The sequence below is a fragment of the Phyllobates terribilis genome, unplaced genomic scaffold (assembly GCF_046119375.1).
Source record: "Phyllobates terribilis strain yellow unplaced genomic scaffold, ASM4611937v1 Scaffold_3__8_contigs__length_932513732, whole genome shotgun sequence".
Classification (NCBI taxonomy): Eukaryota; Metazoa; Chordata; class Amphibia; order Anura; family Dendrobatidae; genus Phyllobates; species Phyllobates terribilis.
In genome coordinates, this window is record NW_027362763.1 from 411865528 (window position 1) to 411888332 (window position 22805).

At 44.8% G+C, this 22805-nt stretch overlaps 1 protein-coding gene and 1 long non-coding RNA gene across 2 annotated transcripts in view; one reads left to right on the forward strand and one right to left on the reverse strand.

Annotated features, from left to right (window-relative positions):
* LOC141259495 (uncharacterized) overlaps window positions 1-11762 on the reverse strand; it is a 24757-nt gene extending 12995 nt beyond the window's left edge. Inside the window, exon 1 of the long non-coding RNA XR_012318428.1 lies at window positions 11642-11762. This is a non-coding gene — a long non-coding RNA (uncharacterized lncRNA). The remainder of the gene's footprint in view (window positions 1-11641) is intronic.
* Window positions 11744-22805, forward strand: part of IRAK1BP1 (interleukin 1 receptor associated kinase 1 binding protein 1) — a 16343-nt gene continuing 5281 nt past the window's right edge. Inside the window, exons 1-2 of the mRNA XM_073675597.1 lie at window positions 11744-12121; window positions 17647-17712. Coding sequence (XP_073531698.1) covers window positions 11837-12121; window positions 17647-17712 — 351 coding nt within the window. The 5' untranslated portion in view covers window positions 11744-11836. The remainder of the gene's footprint in view (window positions 12122-17646; window positions 17713-22805) is intronic.

Here is a 22805-nt window from a genome sequence, read left to right on the forward strand (position 1 = left end):
TGTCACTTCTGTGTTGTACATCATGGTGACTGTCGGGGGCGCTCTTTTACGCCTCTCCTCGTGGAGCCCTGCCGACTCTTTACAATGTCGGTGCTGCGGACAGGACTGTGGACAAATGGGAAGAGTCACATTCTGGCAAAACTGAACAATCAGCGATAAGGGGAATTTTTTATATTACATAGAGCGACAATAAGAATGTAAGTTTCATTAATCAGGAAAAAAAAGAATTTTGCCCAAATCCATAAAATATATAACAGTGTAAAAATACATAAATTATATAACAGTGTAAAAAAATCATTTTTGACTTGTGATGTTTGCTCCATTCAAAAACATGAGCAATTGCATAAAAAAGCATAAGAAAAACATTAAAAAGCCAGTAGAGGCGACTAGACAGCAGTGAGTATGAAGATCCTGGAATCAGATCCGATCTAGTGGTGTCAGTGCTGAACTGTCTACATCGGAGGGGATTTTTTGAGGCCCTCACTTCAGCAACTCCGATCTAGTCTCCTCAGCAGTGAAGCGTCTAGATCGAAAGGGCTAAAGTGAGGAGCACAAAAAAATCACCTCCGATCTAGACGCAACCTTGCCGGGAGCAGTATTCAAATACATGGGCGGCGCCAGCAGTGAGTGAATGCGGTGCTGACCATGGCTGAATGAGAGAATCACACCCCTATGACTGAATACGAGCAGGTAGGACAAAGTGTATATGAGGGTATAAAATCATTATACTACCACTGATATTAATGAAAAAAGCTTGTTAGTGATGCACATTGCATCACTAACAAAGCAATGGGGGCAGTGTACATAGCAACTAGGAAGTGACAGGTTCCCTTTAAATATGATGGGGGCATTATGTGTTGCAGTGGACAACCTCTATAAATTAATCAGGCGAGGCGTGTAGTGTTGAGCACCGCTATGTGCTGGAGTAAGATTTGTCGAGTAGCAAATGCCGCACAACTCTTCATGAATTTTACAAGCAGGGGTTGCCATGCCCCATCACGTCCCCATCCCGCCTCAGCTTTACCCACTTTGTCAGAGCTAGGGCAAGAATAGTGTGAAAACGCACACAGATGTCACATGAACGGCTAACCGAAAATCACATGGATAGTATAAAAGGACCGCCTCATGCATACGTTTTTTTAGGCGGACATGTGACAATATAGCGGATATTCTGTTAGTGCAACCTGTGCATCTGCACATGGGCTGTCACGGGTGTGTCAGACAGTTGCTCTGGATCTGGCTGTAGAGGGTCACTGCGCTTGGCATTGCAGAAGCCTTCATGATCCTCTCTATAGTTATATCCTTCTTCCTTTACGACCCAGCAGCGACCTCCACCTTCTGCTGCTGATTGACACACCCTTGCTTGGTAGTTAAAAACTCTCAGTTTCTCCAGAGAGTTTCCGGTGATAGATCTATGTACCTCTGTGCAGACTTGGAATACTGGCAGTCGGCTACTCTCATCTTTGGTGCCCTTGGAGGACTGTTGGCGTTATCTCTCTGATGTCCGCTCAAGCTAAGTGTATCCCCTTTGTTTGTTTACCTTGTTATTATTATTATAGCGCCATATATTCCATGGCGCTTTACATGTGAAAAAGGGGGTATACATACAAAAACAATTACAATGATCTTTAACACAACATGACGGCGACTGGTACAGGAGGAGCTAGGACCCTGCCTGTGAGGGCTCACGGTCTACAAAGGATGGGTGATGATACAGTAGGTGGGGGTAGAGCTAATTGTGCAGCGGTATGGTGGAACGATGGTTACTGCAGGTTGTACGCTTGTCAGAAGAGGTGGGTCTTCAGGTTCCTTTTGAAGCTTGCCACGGTAGGCGAGAGTCTGATATGTTGGGGTAGAGAGTTCCAGAGTAGTGGGCCATTCCCTCTTACTACAGACTCTCATCTCTCAGCATCACATACTTGGCCCTATCTTGGATCTCTTCATACCTAACAGACAGGACATTCAGTATTTCCCACTCATTCACCACCTCCTCATCTTGCCTCTGTCGGTGTCCCCCAAGGTTCAGTTCTAGGACCCTCGCTCTTCTCCATCTACACCTTTGGCCTGGGACAGCTCAGAGTCTCACGGCTTTCAGTATCATCTGTATGCTGATGACACACAGATCTACCTCTCAGGACCCGATAACTCCTGCCTACTAACCAAAATCCCACAATGTCTGTACGCTATCTCATCCTTCTTCTTTGCCAGATTTCTAAAACTTAACACGGATAAAACAGAATTCATCATCACTCCACCTTCCCATTCATCCCCTCCATCTATCAACGTCAATGGCTGTTCACTCTCCCCAGTCCCGCAAGCTCGCTGCCTTGGGGTAACCCTGGACTTTGATCTCTCCTTCAAACCACATATCGAAGCCCTTCCCACTTTTTGCCGACTCCAACTCAAAAAAAATTTCCGGATCTGCAGATTCCTCAACCACGAATCTGCAAAAACACTAGTGCATGCCCTCATCACCTTGTATGCACGGGAGAAATCTTGTATGCAATTGTGGGAAGAGGAGATAAGATGGGAGTATAGCAGGAGATCTTGTGAGGATCGGAGGTTGCGTGCAGGTATGTACCGGGAGACTAGGTCACAGATATATGGAGGAGACAGGTTGTGGATGGCTTTGTATGCCATGGTTAGGGTTTTGAACTGGAGCCTCTGGGCAAAGGGGAGCCAGTGAGGGGATTGACAGAGAGAAGAGGCCGGGGAATAGCGGGGGTACAGGGGGATTAGTCAGGCAGTAGAGTTTAGGATAGATTGCAGGGGTGCGAAAGTTTTAGAAGAAAGGCCACAGAGCAGGAGGTTGCAATAGTCGAGGCGGAAGATGATGAGGGCATGCACTAGTGTTTTTGCAGATTCGTGGTTGAGGAATGTGCAGATCCGGAAAATATTTTTGAGTTGGAGTCGGCAAAAAGTGGGAAGGGCTTCGATATGTGGTTTGAAGGAGAGATCAAAGTCCAGGGTTACCCCAAGGCAGCGAGCTTGCGGGACTTGGGAGTATGAACAGCCATTGACGTTGATAGATGGGGGGGGGTGAATGGGAAGGTGGAAAGATGATGAATTCTGTTTTATCCATGTTAAGTTTTAGAAATCTGGCAAAGAAGAAGGATGAGATAGCGTACAGACATTGTGGGATTTTGGTTAGTAGGCAGGAGATATTGGGTCCAGAGAGGTAGATCTGTGTGTCATCAGCATACAGATGATACTGAAAGCCGTGAGACTCTATGAGCTGCCAAAGGTGTAGATGGAGAAGAGCGGGGGTTCTAGAACTGAACCTTGGGGGACACCGACAGAGGCAAGATGAGGAGGTGGTGAGTGAGTGGGAGACACTGAATGTCCTGTCTTTTAGGTATGAAGAGATCCAAGATAGGGTCAAGTATGTGATGCCGAGAGATGAGAGAGTCTGTAGTAAGAGAGAATGGCCCACTGTATCAAAGGCAGATGACAGGTCTAGGAGGAGGAGGACAGAGAAGTTTCGCTTGGATTTGGCAGTTAGTAGGTCGTTGGTGACTTTAGTCAGGGCTGTTTCAGTAGAATGGTGCAGTCGGAAGCGAGATTGGAGGCGGTCAAAGAGAGAGCAGGAGGAGAGGTGGGAAGACAGTTCAAAGTGGACGTTGTTCCAGTAGTTTTGAGGCATAGGGGAGAAGTGATATGGGGCGGTAGCTTGACAAGGCATGTTTGTCTTTAGTTTGTAGTGGGGCCTGACCCGTGCTCACCCCATCCCTTCTGTATCTCGTGCCTAGCTCTAGGGACATAGGTTCCTGCTCGGTGATGGGTGCAGGAGCTATATAGGGACGATAGGGTAGGCAGAGTGATATTAGGTCTGCCTAGGGGTCTCCACTACCCCTTTCCCTAGTTGTTGGGCTCCCTTCCCCCTCTTCCTGTCATTGTATACTTATTCCTTCCCTCACCTTGCGTGACATGGGCTCAATAGGTTAGGGGCTCACTGTCATCTTAAAATCAGTTAACTATGATCAATTAGATGGCACATAAAGCATAAGCTAATAAACTTCAGAGCTCATAATTACTGGTGGATTTTGAGAGAGAAAAAATGTGTTGCTATAAGATGAGCTATGCGATAAGAGGGTCCCATATTCAGTTCTTATACAAAAGGCTTCTAACTGTCCTTGTCCGCTCTTGTGTAAGATGGTACCTTGAGGGGCAGACAAACTTATGTGCTCAGCAGTTATAGCAGTAAAAACTGCTTCATGTTCTAATCGCTACCTCCACTCTGCAGAAATACAATTTTAATCAAATATGCTAATTAGGGTGCTTGTGCAACCCTGGTGTGGCAACACTCACTGCAGCCTTCCAACTGGTTTTACATGCAACCCCTCCTCCCTTACTGGTGATTGACAGGATTGGGGAATGAGGGGTGCCATGCATACCAGGATTGGGGGGTGAGGGGACCATGCATACCAGGATTGGGGGATGAGAGGTGCAATGCATACCAGGATTGGGGGGTGAGGGGTGCCATATATACCAGGATAGGGATGAGGGGGTACTATGCATACCAGGATTGGGGGGTGAGGGGACCATGCATACCAGGATTGGGGGTTGAGGGGACCATGCATACCAGGATTGGGGGGCGAGGAGTGCCATGTTTACCAGCATTGGGGATGAGGGTTACCATACATACCAGGATTGAGGGGTGAGGGGTGCCATGCATACCAGGATTGGGAGGTGAGGGGGAACCATGTATACCAGGATAGGGATGAGGAGATACCATGCATATCAGGATTGGGGGGTGAGGTGACCATGCATACCAGGATTGGGGGGTGAGGGGACCATGCATACCAGGATTGGGGGGTGAGGGGTGCCATGCATACCAGGATTGGGGGGTGAGGGGTGCCATACATACCAGGATTGGGATGAGGGGGTACCATGCATACCAGGATTGGGGGGTGAGGGGACCATGCATACCAGGATTGGAGGTGAGGGGTGCCATGCATACCTGGATTGGGGGTGAGGGGTGCCATCCATATCAGGATTGGGGGTGAGTGGTGCCATGCATACCAGGATAGGGATGAGGGGTGCCATGCATACCAGGATAGGATGGTGGCAGCTCATAACAGGATGGGGGAACACGATTAAGGAGCACAAATACCAGGATGGGGGCAGCACAAATACCAGGAGGGGGGCAGCACAAATACCAGGAGGGGGGCAGCACAAATACCAGGAGGGGGGCAGCACATACCAGCATGGGAGACCATATACCAATAAAAATGCTCGCCATCCGGGAGTAGAAAGGGTTTGCTAGTTTTCTATAAAGCTGTGTGCTTACTTTATACTGTTAGTTTGGGCCGACAGACTCCCTCTAACAGTGCATATACAAATTGTGTTTCCTGTTGTGGACTGTGAAATGATATAGTCAGTGGGACTGCTTTAGAGTTAATTCATCTTCTCACTAGTGAGGACTTAGATATGTACTTTTTGTTATTTGCTTCTCCATTTTTCTTGAATCTATTGATTTTATGCCCTACTTTTGGCCATATATTTTTATTCATGGAGAGTCTTTGATCTGGTAAATCTTTAATATGCCTTTATAGATTCTTTTCTTCTAAAGTTTCTAACACATTAAAAAAAAACTAGGTATTTTTACAGAACATTTAGAAGCAGAAATTGAAAGGTATTAAGCAAATTCACTTAAAAAAAAACTAAATCCTGCAACATATTTCTAGAAAAAAATAGTCGTATTGAAAGTAAATTGTACGTGTACTATCCACTGTCCTTTATAACTATTCACTTCTGACAAAAATAAGGCACAATAGTAACTGTTTGCACCTCACATTACAAAGACGCTACAGTGGATGGGGGGTTCAGAATGAAAAATGTGATACAACTATAAACCGGTTAGCTCTTCCTTGTTTCTCTGCCGTGCCCTTAGAGAATTCCAAGCATTATAGATCATTTTAAGACCATTTAAGATCTCAGATTGAGTAAGAATTTCAACCATTTTACCACACCTTTCATCTGTCTTTTTGCTGTCCCCTGAAAGCTTGAAGTATCGATCCCATTTTCTAGTCCATACTGTATGTAACACTGCCATCTAACGGTGAAGAACTCAAACAATACATTTATAGAAAAAAAATCATATGTGTATGATAATACAGCAAGAATACTAATAAACACGTTACTTTCCGTACTCTTACTTTGGCAGCAGAATTGGGCTACATTCACATTTCCATGTGTCACTTCATGTTCTGTTTGTTTCTCTCTCGGACAGCACACAGACCCATAGAGTTTCATTGTTCCATACACATGGATCTTTGGAGAATGTTAATCATACCCAAGAGGTCATGATTTGGGAGTGAGACAAGACTGCCTAATGGACTATTACAACATCATTTACATCTGCAGAGCAGCTATAATAAAAATTGATTTGGTGAAAATATGAATAACAGTATGAGACATCTAGAAAGTAATTTTAATGCTGGATTACGGCTCTAAATTGTAATTGGGAGGTTTGGGAGATAGAGTGACCTGACAGGGCCACACAATATAAGAACTTTAAAGGGAATCTGTCACTCCCATGGGAGATATCAGACCTCTATTATGGCCATACAGGGTATAAAAAAGTAAATCTATAATTACCTGTATGGCCCATAGCAGAGGTTTGATTGCAGAGAAATGTGTTTTTATAAACTCCTTTTTCCACAGGCTTGGCGTCCCCCGGACGCCAAGAAATCCCAGCCTATCTGTTTATTATTCCCCGAAATCCCCAATATGCTTAGTTACCATATCCCCCCCCCCCCTACCCTGCACGTCACAGGGCCCTGTAACGTGCACTGTTCTCCCCGACTTCCTGGGCATGAGCAAAGCGCCGCTCACATAGAAAGCGCTGTGCTTCATCACGGCCCCGTTTCTCCGCGACAGTGACTCCTCGGTGCCTGCGTAATAGAAACCGGCGGAGCAGTGCACAGGCAGACGGGGCCGGGATGAAGCAAAGCGCACTCTATGTGAGAGGCGCTTTGCGCATGCCCGGGACGTCAGGGAGAGGGGGGGGGATATGGTAAATAAGCATATAGGTGGGAATTTGAGGGAATAATAAACAGATAGGCGGGGATTTCCTGGCGTCCCTTGGACGCCAAGGCTGTGGAAAACTGAGTTTATAAAAACACATTTCTATTTAAAATAATTTGTAGAGTTAAAGGAGTATTCCCATCCCCAAGATCCCATCCCAATATGTAGTAGGTGTAATAATATCAATATTAGCAAATACCTCCAATTAAAAATGTAGTATAGTTTTTCTGATTCGCTATGTCTCTTTACTCATGTGCAGGGAATTGCAGGACCTTAGGTATCCATGGCTACAACCAGTAATATAGTGACAGTTAGTTAACTAGTTGCTAGTGGTCATAACCATGGATACCTAAGGTCCTGCAATGTCTGCACATGAGGAAAGAAACATAGCAAATCAGAAAAACTATACTACATTTTTAATTGGAGGTATTTGCTAATATTATTATTACTACACCTACGACATATTGGGATAAGATCTTGGAGATGGGAATAACCCTTTAAGCAAAAATATTCATAGGAACTTGCTCAACGGATCATATCAGTGGTCAGTGGCTGCCGGACCAGAGCCCCGAAAACCTCCTTACCTCCCTGCAATTATTTTGCCCATAGTGAGCCCCTACTCAATGACTCACAGATTATATCTTTATGACTATACTAACCCTCCTACTCAGTGACTCGGAGGTGAAATGTTCATGCTCATTTAATAGGTGGCGCTATAGAGTCCAAGTCCTCTTTTTCTCTGAAAAGGCAATTTGCATGCTCATTTTGAGCTCCTACTCAGTGACTTATGGGTCACATCTTAATGACCATACTGAGCTCCTATTAACCCCATCATGACATAATGATTTTCTTTTTTTTGCTCCCCTTCGTCCAAGAGCCATAACTTTTTTATTTGTCCATCTACAGACATATGACAGCTTGTTTCAGTCAATGCAAGACCTTCATCAGTTATCTGGACAGTGGGAGACTGTGTGCTACAGCGCTGGGTGAACATCTGTGGTGTCCACTGCTTAAACAGGAAGCGCATACGTTCGCCAAATATTCCTGTTGAACACAATGAATGAGTGCCAAGTGTCTTTTGCGATATATTCATTCTACCACATAGTGTACTGAAAAATAGGGAAAAATTCCAAGCGTGTTGAAATTGCCAATAAAATGCAATTGCACAATTGTTTTTTTTTTTTTTTTATTTACTATATGGTAAAACTGACCTGGCAATCTGATTCCAAGTCAGTACGAGTACACAGATACCAAACGTATAGTTTGTTTTTTAAGTGATGAAAACAAATTTGGAAAATTGTAAAAAAAAATACAATTTTGCTTTTGAAACCATTTTTCTGAGACCAGTAACGTTTTCATTTTTCGGGATCTAGGGTTGGGTCATGGCTTATTTTTTGCGCCCTGGCCCCTGAGCTGACAATTTTACTGATACCATTTTGGGGGTAGATACGATGTTTTTATCATCTCTAGTTGCATTTTGTTTCAAAGCTGCAGTGGCCAAAAAATGTCATTCTGGTGTTTTGTCTGTTTTTTGTTAAGCTGTTTACTGATCTAATTAATTTACTTTATATTTTGATAGATCGGATTTTTACAAAAGCAGTGATACCAAATATGTTTATTTTTTTGCAATTGTTCTATTTTCAATGGCGCAAAAAGGGGGGGTGATTAAAAATTGTGTTTTTTTACTTTTTTCATATTGTTTTTTTTAAATAGTTTATTGTATTTAAAGGGGACTTGAATCTGCTATCCTCTGATCACTTGAGCTATACATAGCAGTGCTGCAGCACGATCTCCTAAGGACGCCAGCTACAACCTGGCTTTCACAGGAGTATCGTAATGAGAGGCACAGTGGTCATCAGCAGATACCGACTGTCATGACAACCCACCGGCGCATTGCGATCACGTCGCGGGCGCGCCAATGGGCGCGTGGAATGATGCACCCGCCTTCCGGCACTTGTTAAATGCCACTGTCAAAGATTGACAGTGGCATTTAACATGTTGACAGCTGCGGGCAAAGCTCCGCTCCACCCGTGGCTATTAAAGGCACATGATGGCTAAAGCCATATTCTGCCAGGAAACATGGGGGCACGTACATGTACATTATATGTCGTGAAAGGGTTAAGTGACTCAAAGCTGAAATCTTCATGACCATACTGAACCTCCACTCAGTGACTCAGAGGTGTCACCTTCATGCTCATTTTGAGCCCCTGCAAAGTGACTCACAGGTAACATCTTCATCACCATACTGAACCTCTTCATATTCATTTTGAGCCCCTACTGGGTGACTTTACAGATGATATCTACATGACTATACTAAGCCCCTACTCAGTGACTCACAGGTGACATCTTAATGACCATATTGAGACCTTACTCAGTGACAAAAATGTTACATCTTCATGCCCATACTGAACTTCTACTTAGTGAATCACAGGTGGCATCTTCAGGCCCATAAGTCTCTTCTCAGTGATTCATAGGTGAAGTTTTTATGCCCATACGACTCATATCTTCATGACCATACTAAGCCCCTATTCAGTGGTCAGATCTTCATGCCCATACTGAGCCCCTACTCAGTAACTCACAGGTGACATCTTCATGACCATACCGAGTTCCTACTCAGTGACAGACAGCTGACATCTTCATGACCATACTGAGCACCTAGTGAATCACAAATGGCATATTCATAACCATACCGAGCTCCTACTCAGTTACTCACAGGTGACATCTTTATGCCCATACTGAGCATACTCACTAACTCAACAATGAACATTGCATGCCCATTTTAAGCCCCTACTTAGTGACTCACAGGTGATATCTTCATGCTCATTTTAAGCCACTACTAAATGACTCACTGGTGACATCTACATGACCATACTGAGCCCCTACTCAGTAACTTACAGCTGACATCTTCATGACCATACTGAGCTCTTACTCAGTGACTCATAGGTGACATCTTCATGACCAGGGCTGTGGAGTCAGTAAGCCAAACCTCCAACTCCTCAATTTCCATGACACCAACTCCAACTCCGACTCCCTCATACATGGCTCATGTTTAAGTGATAAATTTACTGTAGCACAGATTCATCTCAGCTACAAGTCTAGACCCTTAGATCAGGAATAGGACAGACATTTATAGGACATTTCATAACTTTCACAAATTCTTATGAAAAAACTATTCCCTACAAACTGCACTGAACTACTGTACCCAATTTATTATATATTTTAGGAGTCGGAGTTGGTCCATTTTATACCGACTCCACCAAATTGGGCACTGACTCTGATGCCACAGCCCTGTTCATGACCATACTTAGACCCTACTCAGTGAATTGCAAATGGCATATTCATAAGCATACTGACCCCCTAAGTGACTCACTTGTGACATCTTTATGCCCATACTGAGAATATTCAGTAATTCAAAGGTGACAATTTCAAGTCCATAGTAAGACCCAACTTAGTGACTCACAGGTGACATGTTCATGCTCATTTTAAGCCTCTACTCAGTGACTCACAGGTGACAACTTCTTGCCCATCCTGAACCCATACTCAGCGACTCATAGGTGACGTCTTCATGCCCATACTGAGCCTCTACTCAGTGACTCGCAGGTGACAACTTAATGCCCATCACGAATCCATACTCAGCGACTCATAGGTGACGTCTTCATGACCATAGTGAGCTAATATTGAGTGACTCACAGGTGTCATCTTCATGCCCATTCTAAGCCCCTACTCAGTGACTCACTGGTGACATCTTCTTGCCTATACTAAGCCCCTCCTCAGTGACATCTTCATGCTCATAGTAAGCCCCCACCTACAGGTGACATTTTCATATAGTTACATAGTTATATGGGTTGAAAATATACACAAGTCCATCAAGTTCAATCTTTCTCCACCCGTTATGCCGCTGAAAAGGACAAATGCTTACTTATCCACAGGATAGGTTTCCAATTGCTGTAGGTCCTACAACTGGGACCACCACCAATCACAAGAAAGGAGGTCCTAAATCCCCCTTTGAATGGCACAGAGGTCGATCATGCACATTACTGCTCCAAAGTCTATGGGACTAATGACGCCATCCACTATACTCGACTCTCTCCGCTGGACCCAGGCAATGAATGCAGTGACAGTGTGTATACAAGTCACCGTTGCTCCATTCACACAAGGGACACAAGAACCCCAGTCTCGTGATCGGTGGGGGGGATGGTGGTGGGACCCCAGCAATCAGACACTAATCCCTTAGCCTGTGAACAGGTAACAAGAACTAATTATGGGACAATATTCGAAGACTTTGGTGATCATTTCAGGATCACCCTTTTTAAGTGTTTGCAAGGCTACTGAACTCTTGACGAAGGCAGGCAGCGTGCGCATACGGGGCCCATGATGGTCGAAGGGACGCAGTATACACTTCAGGGCAAGAGAAAAGCCCACAGAGAACATAGATGGCTCAGTCCCATCCCCATAGCCTGAAGAATCCATGAAGAGATGCTTCAGCGTTGTCTCTGGAGCCTTTATGGAGGGTTGCCAGACTTCTTCTTAAAGGCATGTGGCTAGCTATGAGACTAACATAAGGCAAACTGTGGCTGCACTTATAGCACGTGTGTAACACAACGTCCTGTACCTCAGTGTCAGCAGCAAATTCTCACACACCTCAGTATGGACGCCGTGAGGACAAAACCATGACGCCTACCAGATCTAGTCACGTGACAGGGACATTACCCTCCCACCTGCTTACGCCACCGTCCGTATCACGTCATCAAGGACGTAACTAGACGCGAGCATACGGCGCATCTGTTTCCATAGTGACAGTGAAGCAATGGCCGCTCCGTTGCCGGCTTCACGGCTTTTCGCGTCTCTGCAGCCGGGAGATATGACGCATATGGTCCGTGAGGAGATAGAGAACAAGCCGGGTATTGTGGTTGGGCACAAAGGAGGGCGCGAAGTGCAAGTGACGGGCACTGCTGAGCTGAGCGCAGCCCCGGACAGGGCCCGGCTGTGTGTACGTGTGTCCAGCAGCAAAGGGGCAGCTGCGGAGGCGAAGAGCAGCGTCTGTAAACGGCTGGAGTATATAGAGCAGACCCTGCGGCAGAGAGCGGTCACGGTGAGAGGCGTTTATGTACGGAGGCCTGCGGGGGAGCGGGACAGTGCCCCTATAGACGGCAGGCAGCATTACCCCATGTACCCCTTTATATAGGGGGCAGCATTACACTCCATGTACCCCTATGTATAGGGGGCAGCATTACACTCCATGTTCCCCTATGTATAGGGGGCAGCATTACACTCCATGTTCCCCTATGTATAGGGGGCAGCATTACACTCCATGTTCCCCTATGTATAGGGGCCTGCATTACACCCCATGTACTATTATATATAGCTGGCAGTATTACACCCCATGTACTCCTATGTATAGGGGGCAGCAATACACCTCATGTACCCCTATGTATAGGGGGCAGCAATACACCCCATGTACCCCTGTGTATAGAGGGCAGCAATACACCCCATGTACCCCTGTGTATAGAGGGCAGCAATACACCCCATGTACCCCTATGTATAGGGGGCAGCAATACACCTCATGTACCCCTATGTATAGGGGGCAGCAATACACCCCATGTACCCCTATGTATAGAGGGCAGCAATACACCCCATGTTCCCCTATGTATAGAGGGCAGCAATACACTCCATGTTCCCCTATGTATAGAGGGCAGCAATACACTCCATGTTCCCCTATGTATAGAGGGCAGCAATACACCCCATGTTCCCCTATGTATAGGGGGCAGCAATACACCTCATGTACCCCTATGTATAGGGGGCAGCAATACACCCCATGTACCCAAATGTATAGAGGGCAGCAATACACTCCATGTTCCCCTATGTATAGGGGGCAGCATTACACTCCATGTTCCCCTATGTATAGGGGGCAGCAATACACCCCATGTTCCCCTATGTATAGAGGGCAGCAATACACCCCATGTTCCCCTATGTATAGGGGGCAGCAATACACCCCATGTTCCCCTATGTATAGAGGGCAGCAATACACCCCATGTTCCCCTATGTATAGAGGGCAGCAATACACCCCATGTTCCCCTATGTATAGGGGGCAGCATTACACTCCATGTTCCCCTATGTATAGAGGGCAGCAATACACCCCATGTTCCCCTATGTATAGGGGGCAGCAATACACCCCATGTTCCCCTATGTATAGGGGGCAGCATTACACTCCATGTTCCCCTATGTATAGGGGGCAGCATTACACTCCATGTTCCCCTATGTATAGGGGGCAGCATTACACTCCATGTTCCCCTATGTATAGGGGCCTGCATTACACCCCATGTACTATTATATATAGCTGGCAGTATTACACCCCATGTACTCCTATGTATAGGGGGCAGCAATACACCTCATGTACCCCTATGTATAGGGGGCAGCATTACACTCCATGTTCCCCTATGTATAGGGGCCTGCATTACACTCCATGTTCCCCTATGTATAGGGGCCTGCATTACACTCCATGTTCCCCTATGTATAGGGGCCTGCATTACACCCCATGTACCCCTATGTATAGGGGCCTGCATTACACCCAATGTACCATTATATATAGCTGGCAGTATTACACCCCATGTACTCCTATGTATAGGGGGCAGCAATACACCTCATGTACCCCTATGTATAGGGGGCAGCAATACACCTCATGTACCCCTATGTATAGGGGGCAGCAATACACCCCATGTACCCCTATGTATAGGGGGCAGCATTACACTCCATGTTCCACTATGTATAGGAGGCAGCATTACACTCCATGTTCCCCTATGTATAGGGGGCAGCATTACACTCCATGTTCCCCTATGTATAGGGGCCTGCATTACACCCCATGTACCATTATATATAGCTGGCAGTATTACACCCCATGTACTCCTATGTATAGGGGGCAGCAATACACCTCATGTACCCCTATGTATAGGGGGCAGCAATACACCTCATGTACCCCTATGTATAGGGGGCAGCAATACACCCCATGTACCCCTATGTATAGGGGGCAGCAACACACCTCATGTACCCCTATGTATAGGGGGCAGCAATACACCCCATGTACCCCTATGTATAGGGGGCAGCATTACACCCCATGTACCATTATATATAGCTGGCAGTATTACACCCCATGTACTCCTATGTATAGGGGGCAGCAATACACCTCATGTACCCCTATGTATAGAGGGCAGCAATACACCCCATGTACCCCTATGTATAGAGGGCAGCAATACACCCCATGTACCCCTATGTATAGGGGGCAGCATTACACCCCATGTACCCCTATGTATAGGGGGCTGCATTACACCCCATGTACCCCTATGTATAGGGGGCAGCATTACACCCCATGTACCATTATATATAGCTGGCAGTATTACACCCCATGTACTCCTATGTATAGGGGGCAGCAATACACCTCATGTACCCCTATGTATAGAGGGCAGCAATACACCTCATGTACCCCTATGTATAGAGGGCAGCAATACACCCCATGTACCCCTATGTATAGGGGGCAGCAATACACCCCATGTACCATTATATATAGCTGGCAGTATTACACCCCATGTACCCCTATGTATAGGGGGCAGCAATACACCTCATGTACCCCTATGTATAGGGGGCAGCATTATACCCCATGTACCCCTATGTATAGGGGGCAGCAATACACCCCATGTACCCCTTTATATAGGGGGCAGCAATACACCTCATGTACCCCTATGTATAGGGGGCAGCATTATACCCCATGTACCCCTATGTATAGGGGGCAGCAATACACCCCATGTACCCCTTTATATAGGGGGCAGCATTACACCCCATGTACCCCTATGTATAGGGGGCAGCATTACACCCCATGTACCCCTATGTATAGGGGGCTGCATTACACCCCATGTACCCCTATGTATAGGGGGCAGCATTACACCCCATGTACCATTATATATAGCTGGCAGTATTACACCCCATGTACTCCTATGTATAGGGGGCAGCAATACACCTCATGTACCCCTATGTATAGAGGGCAGCAATACACCCCATGTACCCCTATGTATAGGGGGCAGCAATACACCCCATGTACCATTATGTATAGCTGGCAGTATTACACCCCATGTACCCCTATGTATAGGGGGCAGCAATACACCTCATGTACCCCTATGTATAGGGGGCAGCATTATACCCCATGTACCCCTATGTATAGGGGGCAGCAATACACCCCATGTACCCCTTTATATAGGGGGCAGCATTACACCCCATGTACCCCTATGTATATGGGGCAGCATTACACCTCATGTACCCCTATATACAGCAGGCAGCATTACACACCAAATACTCCTATATGCGGCGATACACCTCATGTACCTCCACTATATATAGAGGGCAGCATTACACCCCATGTACTATTATATATATCGGGTAGCACTACACCCCATGTACCCCTATGTATAGGGGGCAGCATTACACCTCATGTACCCCTATGTATAGCAGGTAGCATTACATCCCATGTATAGCAGGCAGTGTTACACATGTATCCTGTGCCCCCATGTGGATGGAGCGCTTACAACACTGCTATGATTAATGGGGCTGTAGCTGAACGCTGACCATTCCTGATGGCCCTATAGACCGTGATCACTGCTCCCTTCACATGAGAGACATCATGTACAGTTGTGCTCAAAAGTTTACATACCCCGGCAGAATTTTTGCTGATCAAAAGTTCACATACCCTGGTGATTTTGGCCTGATAACATGCACAGAATTTGACACAAATGGGTTTGAATGGCTACTAAAGGTAACATCCTCAACTGTGACCTGTTTGCTTGTAATCAGTGTGTGTGCATAAAAGCTGAGTGAGTTTCTGGGATCCAGACCGACTCTTGCATCCAGCCACTGACGGTTCTGGATTGTGAGTCATGGGGAAAGTAAAAGAATTGTCAACGGATCTACGGGAAAAAGTAGTTGAACTGTATAACACAGGAAGGGGATACAAAAAAAATATCCAAGGAATTGATAATGCCAGTCAGAAGCGTTCAAACTGTGCTTAACAAATGGAAAATAAGGGGCTCTGTAAAAACCAAACCACGGTCAGGTAGACCAACAAAATTTCAGCCACAACTGCCAGGAAAATTGTTTGGGATGCAAAGAAAAACCCACAAATAACATCAGCTGAAATTCAGGACTCTCTGAAAACTAGCTGTGTGGCTGTTTCAAGATGCACAATAAGGAGGCACTTGAAGAAAAATGGGCTGCATGGTCAAGTCGCCAGAAGAAAGCCATTACTGCACAAATGCCACAAAGTATCTCGCCTACAATACGTCACACAGCCCAGAGACAAGCCTCAAAACTTCTGGAACAAGGTAATTTGGAGTGAGGAGACACAGCCATTTACCATCTACCATCTGAGAAATTAAAGAACCTCATCCACAACTACCACAAAAGACTTCAAGCTGTCATTGATTTAAAAGGGGGCAATACAAGGTATTAAGAACTTTTTTTTTTTTTGTTATCGTTCATATTCTCTGAAACAAGGCCAAGAAAGGAAAAATTCTGCCGGGTGTATGTAAACTTTTGAGCACAACTGTATGTATATCATGTATAATCCTGCATGGGGTAGATTTCCTGCAGATTCTGAACAGGTTCACAGATTCTAGATCTGTTTTTTTTTTATTTGTGTAATTGTATAGCGTAAAGCTTATAGGACTAAAAATTAATGATAAATGCCTAAAGATCTCAATAAAGAAGCACTGCCAACAAAATCTAAATATGTGTGTAATGTAGTATAGTTGTATTGTATAGTTACCGACCACAGTCTTCCCCGTTTGCAGCTTCGCTCTGCTCCTCTTATGGGTCAGGTGAACGCCCCTCTCCTTTGTTGGCTCACACAGGGACCACCGCTACTTCTGTCGGTGTAAGCCAATGGAGACGTAGAACAAGGCTCTAGAGATTTACCTGGTGAAAGCAACTTCTGGTCCACACATAAACCCTAGTGTCATCTGGCCAGGCTGATTTGAGGTCAAGTGTCCCAATAGGGGAGTGGGGCAACTTTGGAAGCAGGGGAAGATGTCAATGGGTAAGTATTTTAGCACAACTACACTAGATTACAGATGTTTTAGGGGATAACCATTTATTGGCAGTGCTTTAATGAAGCTAATCTTATATCACCTTGGATTTCCAGGATGAATGAGCTCTACAGCATCTAAAACATGCATGTGGCCAGGTTGTTCCCTGAAGGAGTTTTAGAGTGGGACCTTGATTGCGATGCACTTTGTGTCCCTGTTGATTAAGTAGTGAACATGTCTGTAACTCTTTGCAATGTGGCGATACCTGGGTAACTTTCAGTCATGTTTTTAAGGAACAAGATGTAAGTGTTCACTGCTTGTTTTTATGACGCTCTAGTTTCTTGGTGCACCATTGCCAATATGAGTGAAGGTGCTCTTATGGTATGTGTGCATGTCTTTTTTTCGGGTGGGCGTACCTATCACATTTTTCTTGGAAAAAAAAAAAAACGCTCTAGAAATCAGCTTGCTCTGTGTGACAAATTGCGGGACTCTTAGACATAACGTGCCTCAGTATAGCTTGACTAATTTTTTTCTTTTTTTTTTCAATGCCAAGGGTGAAAATATTACTATTTCCAAGGAAATTGAAAGAAAAGCAAATTCATATCAAATGGATGCTGAGGTATGACTGCAGAACATCTCTCTGTACTAACAAACCATTGGTGGAATCATGTGTTTCACTTTTTCAGCAACTTTATTTTAAAAAGCAAAATGTAAACTGGGTTCTCAGAGTAACAAAACATAGTCCTATCATTAAACATTAGGAAATAAAAACCATTGTACTCGCCTCTTAGGCTGGGTTCACACAGCGTTTTCTCCTACGGTCAATGGCTTCGTTGTTGCTTACGTCCAAACGCCCCGTAAAACTGTATTTAGGTGTATGCTCCGACAGGGCCTTTGGGTATGATGATGCATATGCCTGATTCCTGTTATACAGGGGGTTCGGATGCAAATCCTGATGGAGCCACTAACAATAGAAAAAAAAAAAGGGGCTATGTTACCCCAGTCATAATCTGTTCACGACATTTGACGTACCTATACGTCATGGTCGGGCAGGGGTTCCTAGCCAATGACGTATAGGTACGTCACTGATCGTGCATGGCACAGGAGCTGTGCACGCGTGATCACTGCCAGGAGCTCGGTTTAAAGGGAACCTGTCGTGATTTGTAGCATCTAACCTGTCCCCAATGCATTGTCCCCGCTCGTCACGGCACATTTGCGGCTCCCCGATACACACTGGCAGGCGCGGCATTTCAAAGCGGATTCCAGTGACATCAGCGCAAACCCAGGAACATCATTCAAATTGCGTGGGCAACGAAAACCCTGACTGAACACAATGAAGCACACCACGATGACTAAACGAGCAAGTAAGATATAACAATATAAAGTGGTTTTGGCAAAGTATTACAGCACCAATTTTAATGAAAAAAGCATGTTAATGATGCATATTGCATCACTAACAACAACGTGATTCAAAATTTTATGTAAAATTTTCCTTCAACTCAATCCACAAAAAAAGCCACTTGGGTCTGTCATCTGTCATTGGAAATCTAGATGGCTTCCACATTACTGGTAGCACAAAGGCTCTGGAAAAACGCTATGGCTCCTCGCCCCCAAAAGAAATCCAGCAAATTCTGCATTCCCAAATCCAAATGCCCCCTCCCTTCTGAGCCCCACTGTGCTTAAGCCACATTTATAGTTCACATGTTTGGCATTTTTGTAGTGATCAGAGCCAACTTAATTTACGGGTGCATGTCTCCAGAAGCGCGAGCTGGACATAATGTACGGATACTACAATGTACTGGGCACATCAATGGCAGATATGCAATTTTCACTCAGCAACATCCACTGCTGCTTGTTTCTGGAAAACACACATTGAGTTAAAATCATCAATACACCTGTAGATCAATTCCCAGAGGGGTGTAATTTTCAAAATGAGGTCACTTGAAGGGGGATTCTGCTGTTCTAGCACTTAGGGGCTTTGTATATGGAGTTCGGAAACGAACATTTGTTCTCCAAGACTCAAATAGCGCTCCTTCCCTTCGGAGTCTCGCCGTGTGGCTAAGCAGTACTGTACAGCCATATATGGGGTATTGCCACGTTCAGCAGATATTGTGTGACAAATGTTGTTGCCATTTTTTTACCCATTTCCCCATGTGAAAATGTAAAATCTGGGGCTAAAACAACATTTTAGTGGTAAAAGTGTAATTTATTTTTACTTCAGCGCTCAATGGTATCAAATTCTGTGAGGCACATATGCTAACAATATACTGCTCACCTAGATTAATTAATTGAGAGTTGTAGTTTGTAAAATGGGATCACTTATGGGGGTTTCTGCTGTTCTTGCACATCAGGAGCTCTGCCAATGTGACATGGCACCCATAAACCATTCCAGCAAAATCTGAACTCCAATATGGTGCTCCTTCCCTTCTGAGCTTTGCACTGTGCCTCAAAAGTAGTTTTTGACCACATATGAGGTATTGGTGTACTCAGGAGAAATTGTGTAACAAATTGTACCTTTCATTTTCTCCTTTTATCCCATTTGAAAATTAAAAACTAAGGGCCAAAGTAACATTTTAGTGGAAACAATGGTAATTTTCCATTGACTTGTCCAAAAAAAAAGGTTCACTACATGCCTAAATGAATTGCTCAAGCAGTGTAGTTTCCGAAATTGGGTCACAGATGGGGGTTTCTACTGTTATGACATGGCATCCGCAATCTATTCCAGCCAAAATTGCGCTTCAGAATTCAATTGGTGCTCCTTCCCTTCCAAGCACTGCCGTTCGCCCAAACAGTAGTTTTCCACCACATATAGGGTATCTGCGTGCTCAGGAGAAATTGCACAAAAATGTATGGTCCATTTTCTCCGGTTACCCTTGTGAAAAAGAAAAATTTGGGGCTAATGCAACATTTTTGAGGGTAAAATGTATTTTTTTCCATTTTTACTGTTCAACATTATAAAATTCTGTGAAGTACCTGCGTGTTCAAAGTGCTCACCACACCTCTAGATAAGTTCCTTGAGGGGTGTAGTTTCCAAAATGGGGTCACTGTTAAATAAATATACACGGAAAATTTAGATTTATTAAGGACTTCTTACCATATTTGATACTTCAAAAAAATGTCACGATAATTCTTATTAAAAAAAAAAAAAAAAGTGGTTTATTGGAGTGTCCACCAAAAAGAATTATTGTAGCAAAATAATATGTGAAGTAGTTACAAAGTAATAGTTTATTTGTCCATTGTTAGATCATTAGATTAGTTGAGATTATATCACCCTTTTCCTGTGTGGAAGCTTTGTTTCGACTGCTTTATCCATGCATGTCGGTGTCCAATATTCAACAAAGCAGATACACATGTCAGCCTTTCTGTAGGCCCAAAATGCTGCAGGGACAGGGAAATTTAATGATTTAACTTTAATATTTAAGTCACTTTGTGTGGCATTTCCATTGTTTAGGCACATCAGGGGCTCTGCAAATGTGTCATGGCATCTATCTATTCCAGTAATTTTTGCACTCCAAATGTCAAATTTTTCCCCTTCCATTTCGAGCCCTGCTGTGCGCCCTAACAGTAGTTTTCCACCACATATAGCGTATCTGTGTACTCAGGAGAAATTGCACAACAAATTGTATGGTCTATTTTCTCCTGTTACCCTTTTGTGGGAAAAATTAAAATGTTTGTTTTTTTCCTTCCACATTTGTTTTAATTCCTGTGAAGCACAAAGGGTTAATACAGTTCTTGAATGTGTTTTTGAGCACTTTGAAGGGTTCAGTTTTTAAAATAGCCTCACTTTTGAGTTTTTTTGGTCACATAGGGCCCTTAAAGTCACTTCAAATGTGTTGTGGTCCCCAGGGCTGGGAAGGTGGTATAAAATGGACCGACTCCGACTCCTAAAATATATAATAAATTGGGTTCAGAAGTTTAGTGCAGTATGTGCTGTAAATATTTTCATAAGAATTTGGGAAAGTTATGAAATGTCTGTTCTATTCCTGTTCTAAGGATCTAGGCTTTTAGTTGAAATGAATCTGTGCTCCACTTTATGCTCAGTAGTGAGGCAGTTATGCGGAGTCAGGGAAATGTCTGGGGTTTGGCTTACCAACCCACAGCCCTGGACTGGTCTCTAAAAAAGTTGATTTTGTACATTTTGCTACAAAAATTGCTGATTAACTTTTAACCCTTTTAACTTAACAAAAAAAATGTTTCAAAATGATGCTGATTTAAAGTAGACATGGTAAATGTTATTATCTATATTGTGTATAAGGCTATGTGCCCACGATGCAGAAATGCTCCAGAATTTTCCTGAGCGTTTCTGCATCTCCCTGGCAGAAAAAACGCATGCGGATTGTACATGCGTTTTTCCTGCCAGGGACATGCGGATGTGAAGCGTTCTTCACTTGCATTTCCGCATGCAGGTTGACAAGCGCTTTCCAAGCGATTTTGACATCACTTGGAAAGTGCTTGACAACTTGGTCACACTATATAAATCCATGCAAATGGCATGGATTTATATAGTGTAACTCCAAAGAATGGTTAAAAATAAAAAAAATAAATCTATATTTACCTTCTGATGGCCCCCGGAGTCTTTATTCTCTCCGTCCTGGCTGCCGGCAGATCGCGGTACACTACACTGAAGGACCTGCCGTCACATAACTATGACGTCAGCGCAGGTCCTTCAGTCCATCGCGAGCTGCCGGCATGGGAGAACGAGCGCAGCGGGGGCCGTCAGAAGGCAAAAAATAAATGTTATATTTATTTTATTCTTTTTTTCACAGGTTCTGTGGTACCCGGGTCCGGAGGAGAGTCTCCTGTCTGCCACACCTGGGTACCATCCGCACATTGGAACGCATGGATTCCGCATCTAGAGATGCAGTGATGCGAAATCCATGCGTTCCAACGCAAGTCAATGGCGGCGAAAACGCAGCGCTTCCGCAAAATAATTGGTAGTGCTGCGTTTTTTTCCGCAATGATAATCCGCAGCAGAAATTTATCGGTAGACCATGACAGCACCACGAGAGAGGGGATCCGCCCACCAAGGACAGGAAACTTACAGGCTTAAAAGGGGGCGGCCCTCCCTCTCGCCTCAGTTTGGTTTCCTGTCCTTGATGGAGGGAACCTATTGCTGGCTCGTGGCTAGCCTATGTCTCCAGCGGTGAGGAAGCGCCACAGGGGTTGAAGGCTCACTCTACCCGGGCGGTGGCAACCTCATGGGCGGAGAAGACTGGTGTCTCGATGGAAGACATATGTAAGGCTGCTACCTGGTCTTCTCCATCTACCTTCTATAGGCACTATAGACTGGATTTGGGTGTTTCATCCAACCTCACATTTGGGAAAAGGGTGCTCCAGGCTGTGGTCCCTCCCTAGACTTTTTCATCTCTGCAATTCTCTCGTGGTGCTGTCATGGTCGACCGATAAAGTTATAAGTTACTTACCGGTAACGGGGTTTTTTCGGAGACCATGACAGCACCCTTATATTCCCTCCCTTCACCTTATGGGAGCACTCCTCATCTATTAATTACAACCTTTTCTCACTTAGTGGTGTTGTATAAAAATGTTATTCTTATGATTGTTTTGCTATGTCTACTAACCTGGCGGTCCTCTCAATGCTATGTAATCCAAACTGAGGCGAGAGGGAGGGCCGCCCCCTTTTAAGCCTGTAGGTTTCCTGTCCTTGGTGGGCGGATCCCCTCTCTCGTGGTGCTGTCATGGTCTCCGAAAAAA